The following is a 23,079-nucleotide window of genomic DNA, read 5'->3' on the forward strand; positions in this document are numbered from 1 at the left end:
TGTTTTTAACGAATAAGTTTCTATTTTGGAGCAGTATTTTTTTTTGGTATGAGCAGAAAGATGTCTAAATTGTACATCTCTATTTTGTTCTTCCTTATAATTATTTACGATTCCGTTCTCGCCGGTTCTTCGTTAGAAGATGTGAGGGTGGATTTGAGTAATAGCCAAACTACTCGTTTGGTATGCCCCATCAGCGAATCGCAATTCGCACAATGGTTTCGTGTTGATAAAGGGTCTGGGCAGGAGACAGAGATCTTTTTCGGTGAATCGCGGTACGAATTCCCTGATTTAAACTCAATGATGGTGAAAGAAATTAGTGCAAAGGATGATGGGACTGTTTATAAATGCAAAGTCATTTCAGATGAGCTTGCAAGTGATATTACGTATGATGTTAAAAGAACTTTCAAACTGATCGTCAAAGGTAAGAAAACCTCCACCATGAGAATTGTTTAAACCTTAAGGTTTGAAAGATAGTGCTCAAAAATCATTGACCGAAAACCGAAAAACATAGTGCTCAAAACTCATTGGCATGATTCAGGATCAAAGTTGTAATTTTTATCTTACTTGGTATTGAATATCCTGACTTTGGAACCAGCCAATTTTTCCAGTATCATCTATGATCTATGATATTATTTTAAGTTTCTATTGTATACCACTTACATGGATTTCTTTTTATTTTTTAGAAGACAAAAGTGGATCGACCACCAGCATTATTGAAAGTAAGGAATAAAGAAAACATTAGGCCAAAAGCCTTGACTCATTTTCACCGGAGATAAAATACAACCTAAAAATCTTAATTTTCTCTAGAGAAGGGTAAATAAGGGCAATTTTTATTAGAGTAACGATTTTCTAGCTTATGTTTTTTTACCCGACGTTTATTGAACGATAGAGTGAGCGAACAATAATTCCCTAATATGGTAAAAACCAAGGGCACGATATCATGGTGAATCCATCTTCTATTTGTTTTCCAGAACCAACTTGGACGACGAGCATTCCAAGCAAAATAAATGTAGTGTCTGCGAGCAGATCATCATACGCCTTATTTCCATGTATCGCCGAAGGGGTCGGCGTACATGTGACGTCATATCGGTTACGTGATGACGGACAAGTGTTGAAGAAATTGAAACGGCGCACAGTACAAGGCGTTGTGCTGATTTCACCCAAAGGCAAGGATAGTGGAAAGTATAAATGCGTGGCTGAAAACAAGGCTGGAAAAATCGAACACGTTTTCAAAATCGAAGTTGAACGTAAGCATAGTAGTAGTATAGTTCTTTTTCGTCGGATGATTTTATTGTTGCTACTTTTGCCTGTAAAGGTCACTTTTCACTTATAAGAAATTTTTGCCAAGCATTCTCAATAAAACTGTTTGTTAAATCCGTTTTAGTGACGGTCAAAGCAAATATAGTTGCGTGTCCTGAAAATATTTTCTGCACTTTCCTTTCTTTTTCTCAAAGAGGCCGGCAATTGGGGTGCATGGACCGAGTGGAGCAAATGCAACGTGGAATGCGGAATTGGTGAAAAGTTTCGAGTACGAAAATGCGATAACCCTCCACCTTCGAACTCCCGCCGATCTTGTCCAGGAGAATCACTACAGAAACAGCCATGTCAAGAGAAAACATGCAGTAAGACCTTCCACTAGACCAAAAATAATTCTTCCCGGTGTTGAGAGAGGGCCCCAGCGCGAGTTAATGATGGCATTTTCTAGCGAGATTGAGTGATTTATAGCGGGATAACACGACCAAGGATCTAGTCTAAGCATCATTAGTTGAACATTTTATAGATGACGCATGAATTTGGGTACCACTGGAGCATTTTTCTAATTCTGACTAATTCTAATTTTATAGTCCTCGAAGTCAGGTTTTGATTGGTAAGCTCAAAAAATTCAGCAAATTTGAAATTTATAAATTTTTTTCGTTTCAGGAGAACCAGTGTTGACAAAATTCGGTTTTGAAGTTACAAAAGACAATCTATTATTGCACTGTGGAGCTAATGGTAGGTTAGACTAGTAAACTAGTCGTTGAAAACAGACCCATATACAAAAAATCAAGCTCCAAATAAAAAGAATCGAAGGGGTGAAGTTGCGTCTCTTTTCTGAATTCCAACAAGCTACTTCCCTCAAAAAACGTTGTTTAATTTTACAACTTTATTTAGGTTTTTGAGAATCCATCCAACTTTTTTGACTAAATGATATTTCATAGTAACATTGAACATGGGAACATATAAATAAATGAGCATTTCTAAAAACGCAATAAACAGAAAGAAAAATAAATGCAATCCTGCACGGGTCAAACATACAGAAATCTGTATGTCTCTCCTTACGATTTTAGGTGAAGAAAAAAAGGCGTTGGAAGAAGCTTCTAGTCGGTTATTTTCCTTTTCTCTCACGCGCACTGAATATTTAATTAGTGTTTACATTATTTGATTGACAGTTTTATTATAAGGTAGGTAAAAGCTATACCTTCAAACGACGAAATACCGAAAGAGGTCATATGGTGTTCACCCTTTCTAGAAACACATAGTCAATTATCTACCAGAACTCCCTTTTTGGAAAGAGTTTGAAAATATAAGCACGACACGTGGGCTGATGAGTTGGCATTTTTTAACAAAAGAAATTAATAGAAGGGGCATACGGTCTTTGGCCGTGATGTAAGGTAAACAATTGGGCCAGTGACATGTTTTATAGGATTAAATCAAACTGGTTCCATTCGAAAGTAAAAGGTTTTAAAAACTTTTTTGAGTCATAAAATTTTGCATAAATGATGAGGATTTTACCTTTTTTGGGACACACTGTAGTAAAAAAAAGTCAATGTTCATAAACAGTTCCTTGTTGTTATTCTAGGTTTACCAACCCCTACCACGCAATGGAAAAGAGACGGAGCCTTGGGAACAGAACCTTTGGAAAAAGAAAATTACAAAGAAACTTTAATTATCCCGAGATCACAAGCTACCTCTGGTCGCTACACATGCGTGGTCAAAAATCAAAGATGGATGTACAGGATTTCCATCAATATCGAGCAAAAACAAATCAACGTCGAATTCTAAAGGGAGAAAAATTCAATAACAAAGTAACATTTTATAGTTCTTGGTACTTATATGGTTTAAATTATTTGAAATACATCAATGTTATCATATTGTATTCTAATTTTATGCGTATTATTTTTCTGAGAGGTCACATTAGAGTACTTCATCGTCTAGACTATGCCGCTATAGTCTAAGACAAACTATCTTAGAAATAAGCCGAACGCTGAAGAATTCACAAACGGTTTTTTTTTGCTGAAAAGAGTTTAAAGCCGGCAGAGTTTGACGGTCTTCGAAACTCTACGCCGATTTTTTTGTCCGTATCCGCCATTACGCCTGTAAACTTCGCGCGTATATATTTCCCCGTCTTTAATATCCCTTTAACAGTCTAATGATAACATTGCCTACATCGTCAAAAAGCCTAATTTTCATAATGACCCAAAAGTAGAAGTGTTTATTGAGGTACTTAAAATGATTGTATGATAAATTGGGACATTTCTATGGCAATAGTTCCTCTCATTACATTATTTTTAGTCCCAGTACTTACAATGGTGACGAAAAATGATTTGAGGTTGACGTTTATTGACTTTGGTTGAGAGGCTTATAATCTATGGAGCAAACAAAAATATTTTGTTTTACAATATTTTCGTGAGATGGTTTATTTATTTCTGCTGATATAATCAAAAAGTGACGTCTTAAGAACTTTAGAAAGACGTTAAAACGATGTTCGGTGTTTGTGTAAGAAAGTGACAACGAGGGTTTATAAAAAGTATGAAAATTAAGTTGAGAATCTTCACAAATTCTGGTACTGGTGATAAGCGAATTAAAAAGTTAGTAGTGGAAAGGTTGAAATATCTCAAAGTAGGAAAATGTTTTGGGAAGGGGCATTGGTTTTACTGTTGATCAATCATGCCGTGGCCCAAGGTGGACCGTTCGATACCAACGCTGACGGAGGGAGTAAGTATGAATTCTAAACGCTATGAAAGTTATATAAACAATAATTAATTTGGTTTGATTTGGTTTGGTTCTAATGGATATGGAAGACTGTTCTCCCGAAGCAGTTTTTAGCTAAAAATTGTTCAACGAGCCTTTCTAGCCTTTGCAATCTCATCAAAAATATTCTCCTCGAGAACCTCTGAAAAAGTTTTAGTTAAATGGCCTTGACTTATCTAGCCTTTAAGAATCTCAGTATAGATTGTCAAGTTTGAAAGACAAAAAATGTAGAAAGATCTGACGTGATAATAATTTCGATTCTTTTTTTTTTCAGTTCGGCCATGGATGAAAACTGATATCGATAATAAAAAAGGTAAACTTTGATTGGTTGACTGCTGTTGACTGTGATTAGAAAGGGCCTCAACAATGATTGGGCAATGAATTTTGTCCTGATATCCCATAGCAATAGACCTTATGGGATTTTTTTATTTTTCTAAAACAGCGATGCATTGTGGGATTGTTTCGGGGGTATTACAATAGAATTCCCTCGAGGAATTCCTAAGAGATTTCTATCGTAATACTCCCGAAACAATCCCGCAATGCATCGCTTTTTTAGAAGTATCAAAAACTCCGATAAGATCTATTATAAATAATCTCTTAATAACGACTTTCTTTCTAGGTCCTAAAGTTCCGGAAGATCACGTGATCGCGAATTTGAATGAGAAGAAAAAGATCACTTTCGAATGTCCCATAGCAATAGAAGACGCCAGCACCGTTTTCGCCACGTGGTATAGACTTACAAAAAGTGGAGCCATGTCTGACCTTATGTATGAGGAAGGCAAATACGATTTCCTGACCTTCACAAGTTTCACGATTGAAAATCTCAATTCGAAAGATGAGGGAACCTACATTTGTCGTGAAGGGGATCAGTACGGACCAATCATTAAAAAATTTAGCCTTATTATCATGGGTAAGTATCGGGTAATATTTCATTATTGTATTCTGCATTATTACTTCAAATAAATTGACCCAATATGGTGAAAAAACTAGACTCTGGAAGCAACACCATAACAACATGTTAAATGCTGAACTCTAATTAAATTGTTCTTTTTTATTTCTCAGAGGCACTTGAGACAACGGAGACTCCTGGCAACGGACGTAAGACAACAATATTCATTTCTCCCTTTCTAACCTGACTTTTTCTAGTGAAGGATTTGAAAATCTTGAAAAGTAAAACTAAATCATATGAAACAAGCTAGCAACTAAGAAAAGTTCTGAATTTTGAAACCTGTCAGAATTCTTCGTTTTTCTGCAACCAACACTGAATTTTATTCATTGGGCATGACATTAAGATCCCTCTATGCACTGCTTTGTTATTTTTCTTTCAACTTTAAACTTTTTTAACGTTCGTATTTCAGCTCCCGTTTGGTTGTATGTTCCCAAACGAATCGTCAGGGCAAACAGTAAGCAACTTTTTATAGCCAGATGTGCGGTAGCCGAACCGGAGGGTGTCAAAATCACCGTGTACCGATTGAGAGATGATAAGGAAATCTTAAAACAGTTCAAGGATCCTGCTGTTGTGTTGCACCGCCCAGATGTTGATGATGCAGGATATTATAAATGTGTGGCAGAAAATTCACAAGGAAGAATTGAATATCAATTTGAAGTCACTATTCGAGGTAAACGAAGACTTCACTTCAGTTATCTTGGTCCTAAATTTGATAATGAACAACCAGGTTATCAGATATAACACTTCACAAACCAAGTAACTACATCTCGTTCGTTCGTTCGTTCGTTCGTTCGTTCGTTCGTTCGTTCGTTCGTTCGTTCGTTCGTTCGTTCGTTCGTTCGTTCGTTCGTTCGTTCGTTCGTTCGTTCGTTCGTTCGTTCGTTCGTTCGTTCGTTCGTTCGTTCGTTCGGTAAACTCAAATCTCGGCTGAACTGCTATTCAATGAAAGTTACCTTACTATTTTCTTCATTTTCTTCAGTAAACGGACGTTATGGAAAATGGGAGGCCTGGGGCCCATGCGACAAAGAGTGTGGACTGGGCTTCAAAACAAGAAATCGCCAATGTGACAGTCCGGCACCTTCGGGCGGAGGGCGTGATTGTACGGGCGAAAGCTTCCAAAGGCTTTCGTGCAGATCAAGATCTTGTCGTAAGTTCAAAATTATGTTTTTTTCTCTCGATATAATAATCTTGAAAAAGGATGAAAGAACAAACAACTTTTCCACGCGAATAACTTAATCTGTACTTTATTTCAAAACTTCATATTTTTCTATAGAGAAACCATTTTTGAAGAAATTCGGATTCGAAATTACAAAAGAAGGGTTACACCTGTCTTGCAAAGCTTCTGGTAAGTTCTGAATCAATCTTAAATTCGATAACAAAATTTCGCATTCCTGGAAGAGCTCTGACTGTGAACTTTCAAGTTTTTCTATCTTCACTAGAGACTTTGGCACGATTAATCTATTTTGTATCATAATTTTTGGGTTTTTGGAACTTGACTGACAAAAGATAGCATACTGATTGACTATCGGTTTTTTTAGGGATCCCGACGCCTTCTGTTCAATGGTATTTTAACGGCCGACGATTTCCGATGTCTTACGATGCCCAAAATCCGGAATTCAAAATTCCAAAACCGAAAGCACGAAGTGGCTCGTACAGCTGCCGTATACGAAACCATGTTGGTTTTATGACTATGTATATAACCATCAAGGTTTGAAGAAACACACCTGTATATAACCAACACGTCTTGGGATTAATTTAATCAAAAGAAGACTACTGTGATGACCTGTCACATTGCAACCTGTACATAGCTTATTGTTGAATTTTTTGCGAGAACTTTAGTTTGTATACTTAAAAAATATGACTTAAACCGATCTTGAAGTTTTGATTATCAGTCTATTTGTAAAAACATGGAAAAACACGGAAAAAAGAATAATATTATGTGAATTTGTTTCCATGGGTCGAATTGTCATTATTAAACGTTAATCCAGTCCCAACAAACTCTTGGACCTCCTACAGTGTATGACCCATGACTATATTAGAAAAAGAACTGACGAAACTTTTATTGATAGGCAATTTCAACGGTTACGGAAATCGGGTAATAATCGCAATAACCACAATCAAATTTTTTACTTCTACAGTTCTTAGATGGTTTGGGGACAGTTTAGGAGCTTGGTTATAGTAAATTATTATATCATAATAACCTTATGGTTATGTGGTAGGTAGTCTTTTAGCACCCTGATAATGTTTCTTGTTTGGAAAAATTCCGAATCTTTTAGTACATGAATGCCAATGGTTTTTGAAGGGTTTTCTATGGCTCGAGTAGAAGAATTTGAAATCGCGGCTTGTTTGAAGAACATTTTATAAAAAGGCGGGGTAGGTTCGATTGGATGGATTTTTGAATGTTTAATGAATGTTGAAGAAAATTAATTCTACTCTTACATATTGGCAATTTCTTGCTAAAAAAATCCTTTCTTTTCGTTTGAAAAAGAGAAGAAAGGGCTGGAAGGTTTCTCGACATGTAGTTAACTTTGAAAGCAAATATCTCTTAAATATAATGAATAAATATCTGAAACCAATATTGTGAAACTTAAACCCTTTCACGACGTCTCAAACACGTCCAAAAGATGTCCAAGGTACATATTTCAAGAAAAAATTGAAATTAAAGTTTAAAAGGAAAAGTAACAAGGAATCCTTGAGAAAAATGGGAAAGAAATTGTGGGCTAGAGAAGGGAATTGGTTTTTGAAACAATTTTAGGTTCAGAAATTAAAGAGATTCTTCAAATTTTGATGCTCTGAAATGTGTAATAAGCACGCCAAGAAGAATAAAGCAGCCTGAGGTTAAACAACACCTTAAGTATGGGGATATTTATTGTTGGTTCAGCAACTCTAAATCAAGGAAAATCGTCTTCGCAACGAGTTTGAAAAAGCTAGGTATGCATCTCGTCTGTTTCGGTGGACCGATGGCTCAAGAGGATGAATCATCAACACGTTCTGCACCTTTTTACAAAACTCAAGATTTTTTCAATTTCTGGGAATGAGAAAAATGTCTTTATGGTTGAACTTTTTTACTAATGGTTATTTAAGATTCAGCCAGTCAACTAGTGATGGGAAATAACACGAGGTTAACGGTGAGAGATTGGAGGAAGAGGTTGACTTCATCATTAAATTTTCTTAACGTTTTAGTGAATTTCCAGGAAGCACTTCCTAGAATTAAAGATCTGTGAAAGAGATTCCTTCGTTAATGACACAGGCGGTTACTTAGCAACCAACACAAGTACAAAATTCGCACATTGAATCTAGTGGTGAACAATATAAAAGCTGTTGACTGAGGGGGGAAGCAAATTTCAAAATTCTTCTCAAGCGAGAAGGCGCGATATCCTGCTCAAAAAAACATTTCCATGATGATGAAAGATGAAATTTGAAACGGCGCACTAAATAAAAAAAAGATATATTCCGAAATAACTTTTGTCTCTTTTTCCTGAAAAAACATGTCAATAAGTCTGAGAATTTTAATAATTTTTGGATATTTCGGTAAAACTAAAAATATTTTCATTATTTTTCATGGAAGTCATAAAGTTCAAAATGGTCCTGCTAGTGGTCAATTTCGAAATCATTGGTCAACGAGGCAATAAAAAGTTCGCGAAAAGTGGCAAAAGAGTGAAGCAAAAAATCATTTTTCCCTGCTGTGGAACTCCAGATGAAACTTTTTAATGTATGAAAGAAAGGATTTAACGAATTTATCAAAAATCCTATGAAGATTTTCTCAAGAAGCCCCTGGCGAGCTATATTAAGCACGAAAACAAACATCTGCAATTAGGGGTATAAGAAGTTTCTTTGTATCCAACAGGGAAGAATTTGTGAAAAAGTGGAAAGAACTAACAGCGAATGAATGAGAGATTTCTTTGACAGATGTGATGAAAAAGATGAGAAGTTGATAAAATAGATCCGAGGTAGACAGATAAAACTCATCGATCAAGTCTGAAAGAGTACCATTTCAAAAGAATTCTTAAGTCGCTCATAAATTTATGTTCGGTGAACCTACACAGTATATTCACGATTCTGAATATCTGCGAAATTCATGTTTTTTTTGTAATTTATTCATTTTATGTATATCGGTTAAGAATGAAAGTTATACCTATCTGAAAATTTTAATTAAAGAGTTGGACAGAGAGCTACCAATAAATCTAAGTGAATCGATGTAAAACAATTTATAACCAAAATGTCGAAACTCGCATCCAGATTACAAAAGTTTTAGAAACAGTTTTTTTTATTGAAGTTTGTAAGAGAAATTACCCACACAGTTTGGAATACACCTGACAAATTGAGTTCAAATTTGATATTAAATCTAGGAGGAAATTTAAATGAATTTTGATAAGAGACGAGAAATCTTTAAGGATTTTAGACGGAATATTTGTGAATGATTTTAGCAGTAGTGCGAAATGTTTAGATAGTTTCCATGTTCAATGACGACTGGATAAACCTGTTTTTAGGCAACACATTTGGGTAATGAACATAATAACTTAAATTTAGCGGGAATTAAATCTAGCTGGAATTTAATTTGACGGATTTTGATAAAATTCGCCAAATCAGCCAAAATTTCTTCCCTTAAAGTAGTAAAAATCTGTATGTTTAGATTTTTCTTTTGAGGAGCCTAAGGACTCATGTGAGAGCAAGCAGAACCTGTCTGTACATAGATAAAGGGTGCGTAGGGAACACCCATTTTTCAAACCATGTGAAAATACAAAACGGTTCAAGATTGAGACTACCAAATAAGGATCGAAACAATACAATCAGCTCTTCATCTTAGATGATAAATAAGGAAACTTTGTAGCAAGTCAAAGCAACGCCTCCAACCTTTATTTCATCGAAAACTTCACACCAAAGCAAGAAGTAAACACCTTTGTACATTGAAGAAGAAACAAAATAAAGAAATCTCTGCGAAATTAGGAAATCAAAGTTTGGAATTAAAACACTTTTTTGATTTGATTTGAGTAATGTTCTAGGTATGATGAAGTAATTGACAGAACAGAGACATTTTTTGGATTGTTCGATTCCTGTGGAGAATCTTAGGGATTAAAGGGGGGATTAAAACCATTTAGAATGAAATACATTTTATTTTTATATGAGAATATTACTTGAGTCAACCCACGTATTATTATTGGAATATATCTATGTAGTCCATAACTAGGAATCTCAGGAGCTTGCTGTCTATATGGGATGAAAGGACTGAGAAAACAGCACAGGCTACAGTCATTTTTCCTTCTTAATGAAGCAAGGTCAGGAAAGTCTAGGTTTTCAAGTAAAAAACCCGTACCTGGTCGAAAAGAGTAGCCTTTCAACGTTGTTCTAACTTTATTTGGATGTTACGGGACAATAGATGGACGTAGTCAAGTAACCATTTAACATTGCTTTTAGAGTATAATGAAATAAAACAAGAACTTTCTACTGGCGAAGAAGGAATTAGGGATTAAAGAAATGGCTGAACAAAGACAAGATGGTTGGAATATCGTTTGAAGGTAAGACAAATTCCATTTTGTATCCACAGAAATTTTCAGTAGTCATACGCGAGCGTTATATGACTCGTAAAAATAATGGATAACCTATACTAGGCTTTTTGTACAGAATAACGTCTGTCCCAATTTGCAACTTTTTCGAATTTTTGAAGCTCAGGTTTTCGGGTTCCAAACATTTGATTTTTTCTGAAACTCATCAAAGTGGAACTCGCCAAGTGACGGAACAAAAATTTCCGCTTTTTGATGAGGTACTCACTAACTGAGGGACTGAGAAAGAATTAATATTGCAATCCTGAATAATGCTGCAAATTTGTTTACTGTACCGAGCCAACTAATCGTATCGTAGTCGGTCTGTGTAAATCTGTTTACAGGACTTACGGTCGGTGGTTCAGTCATGTTACAATTATATGAAAACAGCTATTTTAGGGAAAATCGGTGATTGAAATTTCCAAAGACATTGGATTTCAAACTAATCCTTCCACAACCGATTAGGATTTACTGATTATACTCTGATTCCGATCATATTTTTACTCCACCAGGTCAAATCATTTTTGATAAAGTGTTAATTTAACAAGTGATACTTTTATGGACCTACCTGGTTATGCATTGGTTATGCATTTAACACATATATAATTGATATATACGTAAGCATTAAACAATCATTCAGAACACAAAAATTGACGATCTATTAAAATTAGTCGTTTGTTTCTTGTAAAAAAAACGTTTAGAAACCAAAAATTCATGCTCTTGAAATATCCTTTCATATTCAAGACTTTGTGAGCAGAAAGAAAAGCCAAGAAAAATTTCATGTCTAAACACACACATTCTTCAAAGGTAAGCCCTCATGAGCAAAAAAACATCTATCTCATAAAAAAATTGAGTAATTTAACTAAGAACATTGATGTATGCTTATTAATAGTGATTCTTATAGATAAACATGCGTTTTTTGAGCCAACAAAATTTTTTTGAAAAAATCTGCTTGAGCCATCTTTTACCTATGATGGTATCCTACTTTCATGCAAAAAATCAGAAAAAGTTAATGATCCAATTTTTCACAAAGTCCAAAAAACCCATTTTTTAGCCCTTTTTAGGCCCAAATTTGCCCCCAAATTTTTTTTTCGAAAATCGGGCTCCGTCACATTCGAGGGTTTATAGTTACACATCTTTGTGCAAAAAATCAGAAAAAACTAATGAGCCAATCACGAGGAAAGCTAATAACGAACGAACGGACGAACGAACGGACGAACGAACGGACAAAGGTTAATTTATAGGACCTCCACCCCACCGGGGTAGGTCCAAAAACACATTCTTTTTGTTTTATCAAACCTGTAAACTTTCACACTGTGCTTACGCCTCTGAGTAAACCTAGGTTAGATTTAAAAATTAAAAGTAAGAAAAAAACCTCTAGAAAGTCTAAGAAATATGAAATTACCAATTGTTTATTCTTCATTTTAGATCCTACACTATTTTACATTCTCATTGGTTCACTGTCTGGTGTTATTCTGGTGGTGGTGGTGCTACTCTTTCTATATATACGGCGCCGAAATGAAATCGGTACCGGTAAAGGGCTTGAAGATAGCTTAGAATCTTACTACCCTCCCTCTGTCGAATCAAAAGATGATGAAAATAACCTTCTCTTTGTCTTCAATACAATTACCGAGCGACAACAATCTAGTCCGGTTGCTAGGCAACGTTCAACACCGAACAGTCCAGCCGCTGAAGAATATGATGATTTTATGTTACGGAAATCCTCAAGTTATCTTGATCTAATCCAGCCTAAAGTTTCTACTGATCTTATCAGCGCTAAAGACTTAGATTTACAACTTTACAAAGATGAAGTACAGCAAGCAGAGTCACAAAACTCGGGATATGGAAGAATTTTGTTGACTTTGCTGTATGATCCAAACCAAGAACTTTTATGTCTCCTGATCAATTGTGGTGAAAACCTTCAATCGAAGAATAACAGCTCCTCCATCAGCCCTTACCTGAAAGTGTGTTTACTACCTGATAAGAAGCGAAGAATGCACTCTAAAACCAGGAAAGGTGCAAATCCGACTTTCGACGAAGAATTTGTGTTCTCAGTGCCGGGTTCAGAAATCGGGAAACGGATTCTACGCATTGCAGTTTGTGATTTTGATCGATTTTCACGGCAAACGATAATTGGTTACGTCATGTTAAAGATGGAGGATTATAAAGATATGTTGTTGTCTAAGAGAGATTCAGGAGAATTTTGGGCAGAGCTGCAAGATAACGATGCTATGGTAATGGTTTGTTTCTAGCCATCACCATCGCTCTTTTACACAAAAGCTAACCGCTGCCATAGATAGTATTCTAGCGATAAGATGAAATCGACATTTTAAGCTGAAATACTTCTACAAATAAGATCAGTAGCGATAAAGGTGGGTTTGTTTCACCAAAGACAGTGCTCGACTACAAATAAGATCTGCTGAATTTTAATACAAAAGCAGCACAAGAAAATCTTACAACAAGGTTCAAGTTCAACAACACTATTCAACCAAAATCTATCAATAAATTTTACCTTTCCTTTTCAGCCAGGAGTAAAGAAGGGCGATTTATTGTTTTCACTAGCTCATCTCCCAACAGCTGGTCGCATGACGTTAGCTGTCATCCAGGCTAAAGAATTGAACGCAAGTGCATCGGATAAAGACACCGGTAGGTTACCATGTTTTCAGATTTTCGAGCAAGCTTCAATCATAGCCGTACCTCGTACCTCGAAAAAGTATTATAGTTATTAGTTACTATGTTATAATTTTATGTAATAGTGGTTGGAAAATAAGGTGGATGACGGACGGAATTTTAAGAGATTCAGTTGACACTCTCCAGTTCTATCTCCAAAGGCAAAAAAGTTGAAATTTTTTTGTCGGAGATACCACGTATAGTTTTAATTCCATATACAAAAAAGTTCGAATGGCATTTTCGAGTTAGTAAGACACATGTCGACACATTGAGCTGCAAAGTCTATGTATAAGTAAGAAGGCACTACGTAATTTATTATATCTCATCTCCAAACCAACTACAAACGCTGTTTCATTACAGGTGTAGCAGTGAAAGTCAACCTCATCGTGAATGGGAAAGTGGTCAAATCAAAGAAGACCTCCACCAACAAGTCACAACTCGATGCTCCAATATTCAACGAATCTTTTGTTTTCGAGATCACAAACGAGCTTCTAGATCGTATCAGTTTCATCCTCATTGTATACGCTTATAGCGGGAATGGGAAAAGGGTGGTCGGGAAAGCTAATACCGGGCCGTATATGTATTCTACGGGGACAGGTTTGACGCAATGGAATGATATGTTGATGCAACCGAGAAAGGCCGTCGCTGAGTGGCATAAGTTGATGTAAACGACCGTTCATGGTTTTGTGGACGATGAAAATGGAAATTGGACTGTTCCTTTCTTTTGTAAATTTCTTAATTTCATCAATGAGTTATCTACTTTTTATTTGTTTTCGGGAAAAGATCGTTCTATTAAAGTTAACCCTGTTCACGCTCTTGAAATACAGACTCATCTATTAAACTATGGAAATTCACCGACAAGAACTAATAAGCGTTAAAGAACATGTGTTTTATAGGCGATACTGATGATGAAAACTCCAGAAAGAAATCAGTAAAAAGGGCTGTCATTGCTCACTTTAAATACAGTAGGCACGAATCTCCAATTATGTCACTGTTTGGAATAGAATATCTAAACCTCTTCTGCATTCATTTATGTCTTGAACTTTCTTTATCTCAAACATAAAATTGCGAGTTTCCGATACACCCGTCTCTTAAATTGTAAGCATAGCAATTATAAGCATAGCTAGACTGAGATTTTGGCTTGAAAAAAAAGGGTCAATTGTGATTTGCCCTGCCTCAGCTAAAATGAACTCTTGACTAAGAAAAAACGTATAGATGTAAATAAAGTACAAGTTTGTCGTTGCGGGGAAACTGGGTTCATGTGGTATACCACAATGATGGCTTAATGATTCAAACAATTGACCATTGAAAGAATCAAGCTTTTACAAGGAACATGTACTTGCGTCAAAACGGATTACGTAAAATCAATTTGCGACCACGCAAAACTTTTGCAAAATGAGAGCTCGTATTCATTTTTATATTTCCTCTTGAAATATATTGAGGTGAGAACAGCTTCCTTGTCAAGTTAATTAAAAATCTTCAACTTTTTGAGAAAGTCTCCAAACTCTAAAGAGCGAACCTTTCAGTTACTGGTATTTTCAACTCAAAACCTAAGTCAAAAACGTAATAAGACTTGGAAGATCTTCCCAATGAAACAACAATTTGAAGAGGCTATTTTCCCCTAATATCACGCAATATCACGAGATAACCAAAGTGAAAGTTGACGCATTAGAGATTAACCTTTTCAACGCGCAACTTTTTTTGACGAAAGATGTGAAAAATTTCCAACTTTTTTTTTGAAATCCAAAATTTCAAATTGGCATAAAAGCTTGTACCTCGAGAGTTAGACAATGGTTTTGGTACCATTAAAAATGTAATCTTATACTCTTTCTAAGTGCATTCGGTTTATGCCATTTTAAGTCAAGTAATCAGGAGTTATAGCTTGGTATATTGGCTAATTCAAACCGTGTATACACGTCTGCCGGGTTTGAAGGGTTAAGATTAAAAGGTAATTCAAATTTTTGAGAACGTAAAATAGTTGTTAGTGGGCTGGAAAGGCTCTTCCTATCAAATTAGCATAGTTATAGTGGAGTGAAATAATTAACATAGAAGCGGTCAAGGATCAGGTTCCGTGACAAGTCCACTGAAATTGAAAAGCCACTGTTTGCGAAAGTAACCATGGTTTGACATTAGAAGGGTTTAGAAAAACCGTTAAATTCACGTTAAGGGATATTGATGTTTCCGTTGCTATGGCTTTATTATATAAGCAAACATCCCTTTAAACAGGTTATTCATAATCTCACCAAATATAAGGTGTTTAATTAGGCGCCTAACTCTTAAAAAAGGCAATCTTAGTAAAGTCTATAGAGATCGCCCCTGCTAAGGAAATTCTGAAAAAGTTCAAAAACCAAACACAAACAAAATAGAATCTAGCAATCAAAAGTTACGAAAAGAGGTGCTAGTCACAAAGTATGACTGGGTGAAAACTACAAAAAAGTGAGCACCAAAAAAGAACTACTTTAATGGGATAAATTTTCGCGGGTTTGGGTGTTATTTGCGAAATTAAGTCCCAATGGAAATTTGGAAAGGTCTTACCCGCGAAATAGCTTTGAAAAGAATTCAAAAAATTTCAAATAACTACTTTTAAAATGTTTACTGGCATTAAAGAATCGTTTTTTATAAGACCAAACTATATGAGAACATAAGACTTCGATGGCAAAAATGTTAAGAACAAGGTAAGAACATTTTAAGGCTTTGTGGACTCTAAAACAACCGATTTCTCAGAAAAATAGACAAAAATACTAGGCTTAAAACTAAAAAAGCTAAGAAGAACATTCGAAGGCTTCAAAAAATTTTGATATTCTTATAAAAAAACGTGTAATCCGTATTTCGACAGGGGTAAAAAGACACAAAATCAAGAAACTATTGTCTCCCTATAGTGCTATCCGCGAAATTAAGTTCCGGCTAAAATTTAAATTTTGCGGATGAGTTTAACCACGTAATCTAATCCCTGTGAAAATTTATCACATTAAAGTGCTTGAAAAGAATATTCTGAACCAGAGGGTCAAAATAATAACGTATCACAAGGTATAATAATTATGCAGAATCAGTTTTCGCAGGTTTAATTACTAACGATCATTGTTTTCTTTTAGTCGCAGAAAAGATCTTTAAGAAGTAGAATGAGAGTTTTGAAAGGACTCCTTGGCAAGCTGGCTTCTCGTTAAATTCTCATAAATACCAATCAATATTTATAATTCCGGAATTTAAAATTTCCTTGATCGGTTTAGCAGAGGCGTGCACGCAAATTGAAAGAAGTTATATTTAATTAGCTTCAGCAGATTTTATGGAGTGTAATTTTCCAGTTCTTGAAATTACCGATAATTAAATTTAGCAAGTGATCCTAAAGAATCAATTAATTTGGTCTGGGTGGCTTCATTAAACCATAAATACAATACAATTGCATTGGAATTGCAAAATTGTTAACTGGTTTATCGTCAACTTGAAAAATATAATATAAATAAACGCGTACATAAATGCTGTATTTCATATCGTACAAATAAAAGACCGCGTTCAAAAAAGGGTCTGGTAAGTGAGAGATCAATTTTCGAATGTTTTAATGTTGTAGAACGAAAAGAAAAAAACCTGTAAAAAACAAAACAAATAAAAAGAGACACTGATGCAGAGAGGAAAGTTTGGTGATATTTTTCAAGTTGACGATAAACCAGTTATCACACTTTTACTCGTACAATATACCCAATATAGAATATATTTTTCTCGTTCAGAGTTTTCTATATTATATAGGATCCAAACCTAAAAATACCGTAAGAATATTTCAGGATGATGTTTCCCAAATAGTTAAGAATATTCATGATGAATTGGAAAAACACCATTCTTATAAAGAAAAGCGTGTATATTAAGAACAAAGAATTCGAAAAATTAAGACGAATCTGCGACACAATTTCCTCAAACCTAGGGTGTAAGAGATGAACCAACGGAGGATTGAAGAGCGATAGACTCGACTAACAAGTCTCAAATATCTATATGGGTAATCAAAGAAAAGAAAATTAAACTCGATGCGTAGTGGTTTGGCAGACTCAATGAAAAATGATGATAAATATTGAAAACGAAAGCTAGAAATTTTGTCTTAATTAAGCAAAAATTTGCGAACAAAGCTTTAAAAGGAAATTGAATTACCGTTTTAATTGCTTCAATTAATTACAAAATTACATTCATGTAATAGCATCATAAATTAGTTTATGGATGTATTGGACCTGTGTAATATTCACGCCTGATCTCAAAAATTTGTAAAAATCATAACAAGTTTATACCATTTCTTCATGCTAATATTCCGTTGATATTTGACTGCGAAAAAATAAACACTTCAAAAATTTTTATAGCTTTGTGTCACAATAAAACAAATTTATTTATGAAAGAAGGAAAGCAACTTTCACAATTTCTTTAAACCAAAAATACCTTGAAATGTAAATTATCCTTGTTACTAGGGTGACAAGAGTAATTAAATTAATTAATAGAGTGGCTATTATGTTATGTTCCAACCTCATTTACGCCGAATTATTCAGTATATTATTTCTAGCAGTTAATTATTTCGCCTCATTTGATATTCAAAGTTAAGACGAGGAAGGTGGATTCCATCACAGTTCTGTGACACAAAATGGCCGCCAGAAGACTTTCATTGAATTCTGTTATGCGCAACCACGACAAGATAAACGTGTTACGAAAAAAATCAAAAGTAGATCAAGAATTTGTTATTAATGTGGCTTTCATGGGATCAGCGGCTAGTGGCAAAACAACCATCGTTCACAGGCTAATGGGCAAGAAATTTCACCAACATTATAATCCAACCGTTTTCGATTTTTATGATTACGAAAGCAAAGTGGATAACACATGTCGATTAAGCTTACAAATTTCCGACACAGCTGGCGCTTTTTCATTTCCAGCCATGGACAGACTTACTATACAAAAATCGGACGTTGTCGTCGTTGTTTTCGACTTGACGTCGATGGGCTCGTTAAACCACGCCGAGAAGTTGATCAAAGACATCAAAAGACAATGTCCGAGAAAAGCGATTCTTATCATTGGAAACAAATCGGACAAGCCACACCGCGTGGCCAGCAAACGACTACTGAATGAGCGAGTCACATGCAATTTTGAGCACACATACATCGAGACATCAGCAAAGTTGAATGATGACATTACCATTGATTTGCTGCAGAGAATCAAAGAGGAATTCGCGCTATTAGAAGGCCCCTATGATGTCAAACGTTCTGAAAAACCTTTCTCATCCAAACTCAAAAAACATCTCTCACGAAGTACATTGAGTTTACGTGATTTTTGTTGAATGGACTTTTTTTCCCCAGTGTTCAGTTTCTTATACATACTTGTAAATTCTTTTGAAATTTTATGAATTTGTTGACAATGTAAATAAGTTTTATAGAAATGTAAATATAGACATTATTTTTCAAGAGATTTCTACTGAAAAGTTCAGAAATGAAATAACAGTACTGTCTTTCTTGAGGGGAATTAGGAATCTTTGTTTCGTCAAGTCACGCCTGACACCATTGACGAAAACCCGATAGACCAGATCACGCATTCATTCATTCATTCAATACTTTTAGTGTTTATCATCTTTTCATGTACATATCCATTAAGCGAAGATCAAGCTTTATGGCTGCCTTGAAACTTAAACTATTGCCTTAAAATCAAAGCGCTAGTAATATTTCACCTACAGCCCAAATGCTCGATACTTATCCGTCAATCGTTTAGTGCCATTCGCAATATATTGGATGGCTCCTATTTCTTCGGTCCTGTACCGTTGAATCTGGACCTAGGAGATCCGCAATATATTCTGCCTTGTTTTTTTTACCCACAGCCGAATTAAAATGTCTTCGTTTATAGTTGTGGTGTGCCCGTACATTTTAAATTAAAAACTCAGCGATGGCATTAAATGGGTTGATTTTCCTATATTTAAAAACTACCCTCTTCAAAAGGAAATTAAAAGTAATTTAATGTTTTAAAAATAGAACCTTCAACGTGTCGAAATTCCGCTATCATCAAGGCATGCGCGTAAAGAGAAAAAATACCTCTCAGACATATACGCTTATTTATTTTTGAAAGAGAGCATTGTTTGTGAGAGTTGTGGATGGCGCGCCAACTTCATATCAATAAAGAGCATTAAAATCGATCTTCCTTCCAGTTTTGGTGGGATGAAAGGATTTCTGTTGCCAAAAAAGAAATGTAGCAGCTATCTAAACAGCATGAGGACGGATCTCATATAAATTTTAAAATTGTTCTTTTTGTTTGGTCTGCTTTCAAATCCGGGGGGGGTTGCTTCTTAGAGAGACTTTTTGAAAAATTTCCTCGATTTTTAAAATGTCTTACCCTTAGAGAGACTTTTTTCAATTTTTTCTCTCGAAATCAAAAAAATTTCCTAAAAATTGTGAATTTTCCGACTTTTAGAGGGACTACTTTAAAATTTTCTGATTTTTGTAACCCTTAGAGAGACTTTGGAATGTGAAAAACCGACCCGTATCGTCAGCACAATACCAGCACCCATTTTTGCCTAAGTAATCCCCGGGTTTTAAACGTGTTGCCGCATACTGCATGATTTCTATTTGACTTCCTATTTAGACCGCGAAAATATCCCCGACTATTGGATGAGAATTTCTTAGAAAAACTCACTTTTCAGGGACAACAAAAGTTGCCAATCAACTCAATATTTACAGGCTGTATCAGCAATTTAGTCTCATTCACGAGAGCAGCTAAATTAATGATAATTTGATTTGAAATTGATAAATAACTTTTATAATGTATTGTTTACCAATAAAAAAGACTTTTTCCATCGGAAATGAACAATTACCCAAAACGTTTAATCCGAGAAAATGACCAAATCATTTTCTAAAAAATATTCCAGAAGTGAAAGTATTTTACCTGTCAGACGTTAATCCAAGATGATCAAGCATAAATATCAGTGACAAGGAGCCGGAGTAAACAACTTTTACGCACATTTATCCTTGTTGGAAAACCAACAAGCTGATGGCGGATTAGCTGAAAAAAATTATTTGCAACATGGATACAAACCATAGCGAAAGTTTTTTTTTCTTCTTTTTTTTTGCATTCAGTCTTGAAAGTGCAATGCAGTGACACAAGTGAGATGAGAAGGGTTTTAAGATTGTCAGTCGCTGTTGTCGGTTAGAAATTTGAATGTATTTCGTTCGGTGCAGGCAACCCTTCCACACCCAACATACAATGCGATTTCTCTGAAGAGGCAAAATAAAAGTATATAATATTATTTGTAACGTTGAAAACTTTGAATTATCTGCCGCTGGAGAAAATTGATAAGTCTATACATCTTGACAAAATAGAGACATCTTGGGTGGCTGTTAAACGGCTGTTTAATCAATTCTGATAGATATGGGTTATCCAATTGAATAGCCTTTTTAATTGACTGTTTGAGTTGCCAATTTAGTTGTGGTGCTTATATTCAACCTAAGTTTAAAGTGTCGGTATTTGAATTGTAATTTCCATAATGACAAACCAAACCAAACCAAATAGATCTAGGTTATGAAGCTCTTTGGAAATTCCAGGTGATTAAAAGGAAAGAGCTCATTTGGCGATGGTCCAAAATTTTAAAGGTTGTCTTCATCTTTTATATAATTTACTGTTTGGAAGGCCAATTTGGTTCAAGTGCTTATTGTGTACCTGAATTTAATTGATTTTTGTAGTATATTGTTTTGGTCGAGACAACAAAAGTAATTTCCGAAACGACAACAAATCAAATAGATTTGAGTTCTGAAGTTCTTCGGCAATTCCAGGTGACCAAAAAAGAATTTATTTGGCAATGATCCAAAATTCGAAAGAATGTGTGTCGAGAGAAGTTTTAAATACTCTTTTAAATCGTTAAACGTGCTATCTGCAATTAAACTCATTAGAGGTCCAAGAAATATGCCGGTTGATTCAAGAAAAGGGCTCCTCTTAATACCAGGTGCGCCACAAAAAAGTTTCTCCCTTTAAAACTAAAAATTTTAAAAGAACCATTCCTATTTCATTGGAAAGAAGAAAAATAAACTTAAATTTTGATGGGTCATTTATTAAATTCGATTCATTAGATCAAAAGTTATGCTCAATTGAATAAAAAAGTTACTTTCAGAAAGTGCTCTAAATTGTTAAAAATCGACCTATCAAATTTTTATTTTAAATTTGGCAAACGGGCGACTCAGCAAAAATCCGTGTAAAAAATGATCGAACTTGATGTGAACATTCCAACCAGCATTCTGACAACCTTTGAAAATTGATATCTCTTTTTTGTGATCCCGATCTTACTCATGTTCCACAAATTCTTCGAACGTGCTAACTCCAATTAAACTCGTTAGAGGTCTAAATATGCCCGTTGATTTCTGACAGTCTTATTCAAGAAAAGGGCTCCTCTTAATGATTGTTGGAGTCTTTCCCTATACAGTCCGAGAAAGTTTGCGATGTACCATGTCCAAAGTTCTCTTCCGCCAAGCATAAACCTGATCCAATACAATCAAACTTCAAGTACGGGCGACTTAGTAAAAAATATGTGTAAAAAATGAACGAAGTTGATGAGAACCTTCCAACCAGCATTCCGACAACCTTTGAAAATTGATATCACTTTGTTGTAATCCCGACCTTACTCATGTTCCAGGAATTATTTGACCCTTTCTCATGCATTGTCTTGGGTCTTTCAAAGACATTGAGGTCGCTAAGATGAGTGGGTCATGATAGTGAAATAGATTATTCACGCATCCCAAAATACTCTTTTTTTTAAATTGACGGATTGACGGATCCTTTCTTTCGTTTTAAAGACAAAGCCATATCTCCTAAACAAAACCAGCTCAGGTATTGTGTGGTCTGTAATTCTCGACAAAGTGCTCTTTCACCTCCATTTGTTCTAATAATCTAACGAAATATTGGAAGAAGAAGTGATTCGAACCGCCATGAAATTAATAAAGACTTCAGTATTCACCGTCATTATCAAAATTGTCAGTGATTGACACAGTAAATTGATAGCTTTCGGTAACCAAGGGATACAAATAAAAACTGATTATATTAAACTAAAAATAATATGTGACTTTAGATTGAGATTGTACCAAATCACCAATTTCCTGTTGGAAAGGCTACAAATCATGAACTTGTCAAACAAACAACGTTATCAATGGAGAAATGCCGCAAAATGTAATAGAAAACTCCCTTAACTTTCAGTACATAAATAGTAGCCTGACTACAGCCCGGATATGAATCTCCCATCATATGGAAGTATTTCTAACTTTTAACGTTAGAAAGTGATTTAATCATTCAGTCAATATAACGGAAAGTCCCTTAATTTTTATTACAGAAATAGAAGCCTGTCTCCAGCCCGGATATGAATACCGCGGTATGGACGTATTTATGTCTGACTTTAACATTAGAGCCTTAGAGAATAAGAAAAAATCTGTTTTGTTTGCTCACGACAGAAGTATAAATAGAAGATGACAATTTTCGTGCTCTAGAGTGATGGAAAATGATTCGAGATACGCTAAAACATCCAGAAGCTTGAAAATCAAGTGGTAGCATTGGAGTTTTAACCACAACAGCAAATTTCTTTCGGAGTCACCTCAGTTGATCAAGCTTTTTTCACTAATTTTTTCTTTTTTCTTCTAAGTTCATGAAATTGAACGTTTTGCGGCCAAACATCGTGCTCAAAAACCTTATTTAATATTTATTCCAAATCTGGATGGAAAAGATCAAAGCGGTGCGTTAACCTGGACAGATTCTATAACGGAGCCATGGCCTTTAAAGAGTGCATACGTGCCAGCACGGAGTAATCAGAATCTGCTTAGAGCTTTCGTTCAAGTGGGTGGCATTTTCTTTCTTTGCCTCCCTATCGTGGAGGCCCTGAAGCTTTTGCTATGTATTGATGAGACTGTTAAAATGGGGGTAGGCGTTCGT

At 35.2% G+C, this 23,079-nt stretch overlaps 3 protein-coding genes across 3 annotated transcripts; all 3 read left to right on the plus strand.

Annotated features, from left to right (window-relative positions):
- Position 1: 1 nt before the first annotated feature.
- LOC136809631 (hemicentin-1-like) lies at positions 2-6,904 on the plus strand. The gene is made up of 12 exons (XM_067066176.1): positions 2-421; positions 684-719; positions 972-1,247; positions 1,455-1,622; positions 1,921-1,992; positions 4,286-4,324; positions 4,631-4,921; positions 5,074-5,109; positions 5,370-5,630; positions 5,940-6,107; positions 6,234-6,305; positions 6,499-6,904. The coding sequence occupies exons 1-12, from the start codon at positions 49-51 to the stop codon at positions 6,672-6,674; spliced, it is 1,968 nt and encodes a 655-aa protein (XP_066922277.1). The 5' UTR covers positions 2-48; the 3' UTR covers positions 6,675-6,904.
- A 3,465-nt stretch (positions 6,905-10,369) lies between these two features.
- LOC136809632 (synaptotagmin-1-like) lies at positions 10,370-13,972 on the plus strand. Its single transcript, XM_067066177.1, has 4 exons — positions 10,370-10,476; positions 11,929-12,734; positions 13,026-13,146; positions 13,531-13,972. Exons 1-4 carry the CDS (start codon positions 10,455-10,457, stop codon positions 13,836-13,838), a joined length of 1,257 nt encoding a protein of 418 aa, XP_066922278.1. The 5' UTR covers positions 10,370-10,454; the 3' UTR covers positions 13,839-13,972.
- Positions 13,973-17,782: 3,810 nt separating this feature from the next.
- Positions 17,783-18,469, plus strand: LOC136809669 (GTP-binding protein Di-Ras1-like). The gene has a single exon (XM_067066213.1). It carries the CDS (start codon positions 17,783-17,785, stop codon positions 18,467-18,469), a length of 687 nt encoding a protein of 228 aa, XP_066922314.1.
- The last annotated feature ends 4,610 nt before the right edge of the window (positions 18,470-23,079 follow it).

The sequence above is a fragment of the Clytia hemisphaerica genome, unplaced genomic scaffold (assembly GCF_902728285.1).
Source record: "Clytia hemisphaerica strain Z4C2 unplaced genomic scaffold, Clytia hemisphaerica genome assembly, whole genome shotgun sequence".
Lineage (NCBI taxonomy): Eukaryota > Metazoa > Cnidaria > Hydrozoa > Leptothecata > Clytiidae > Clytia > Clytia hemisphaerica.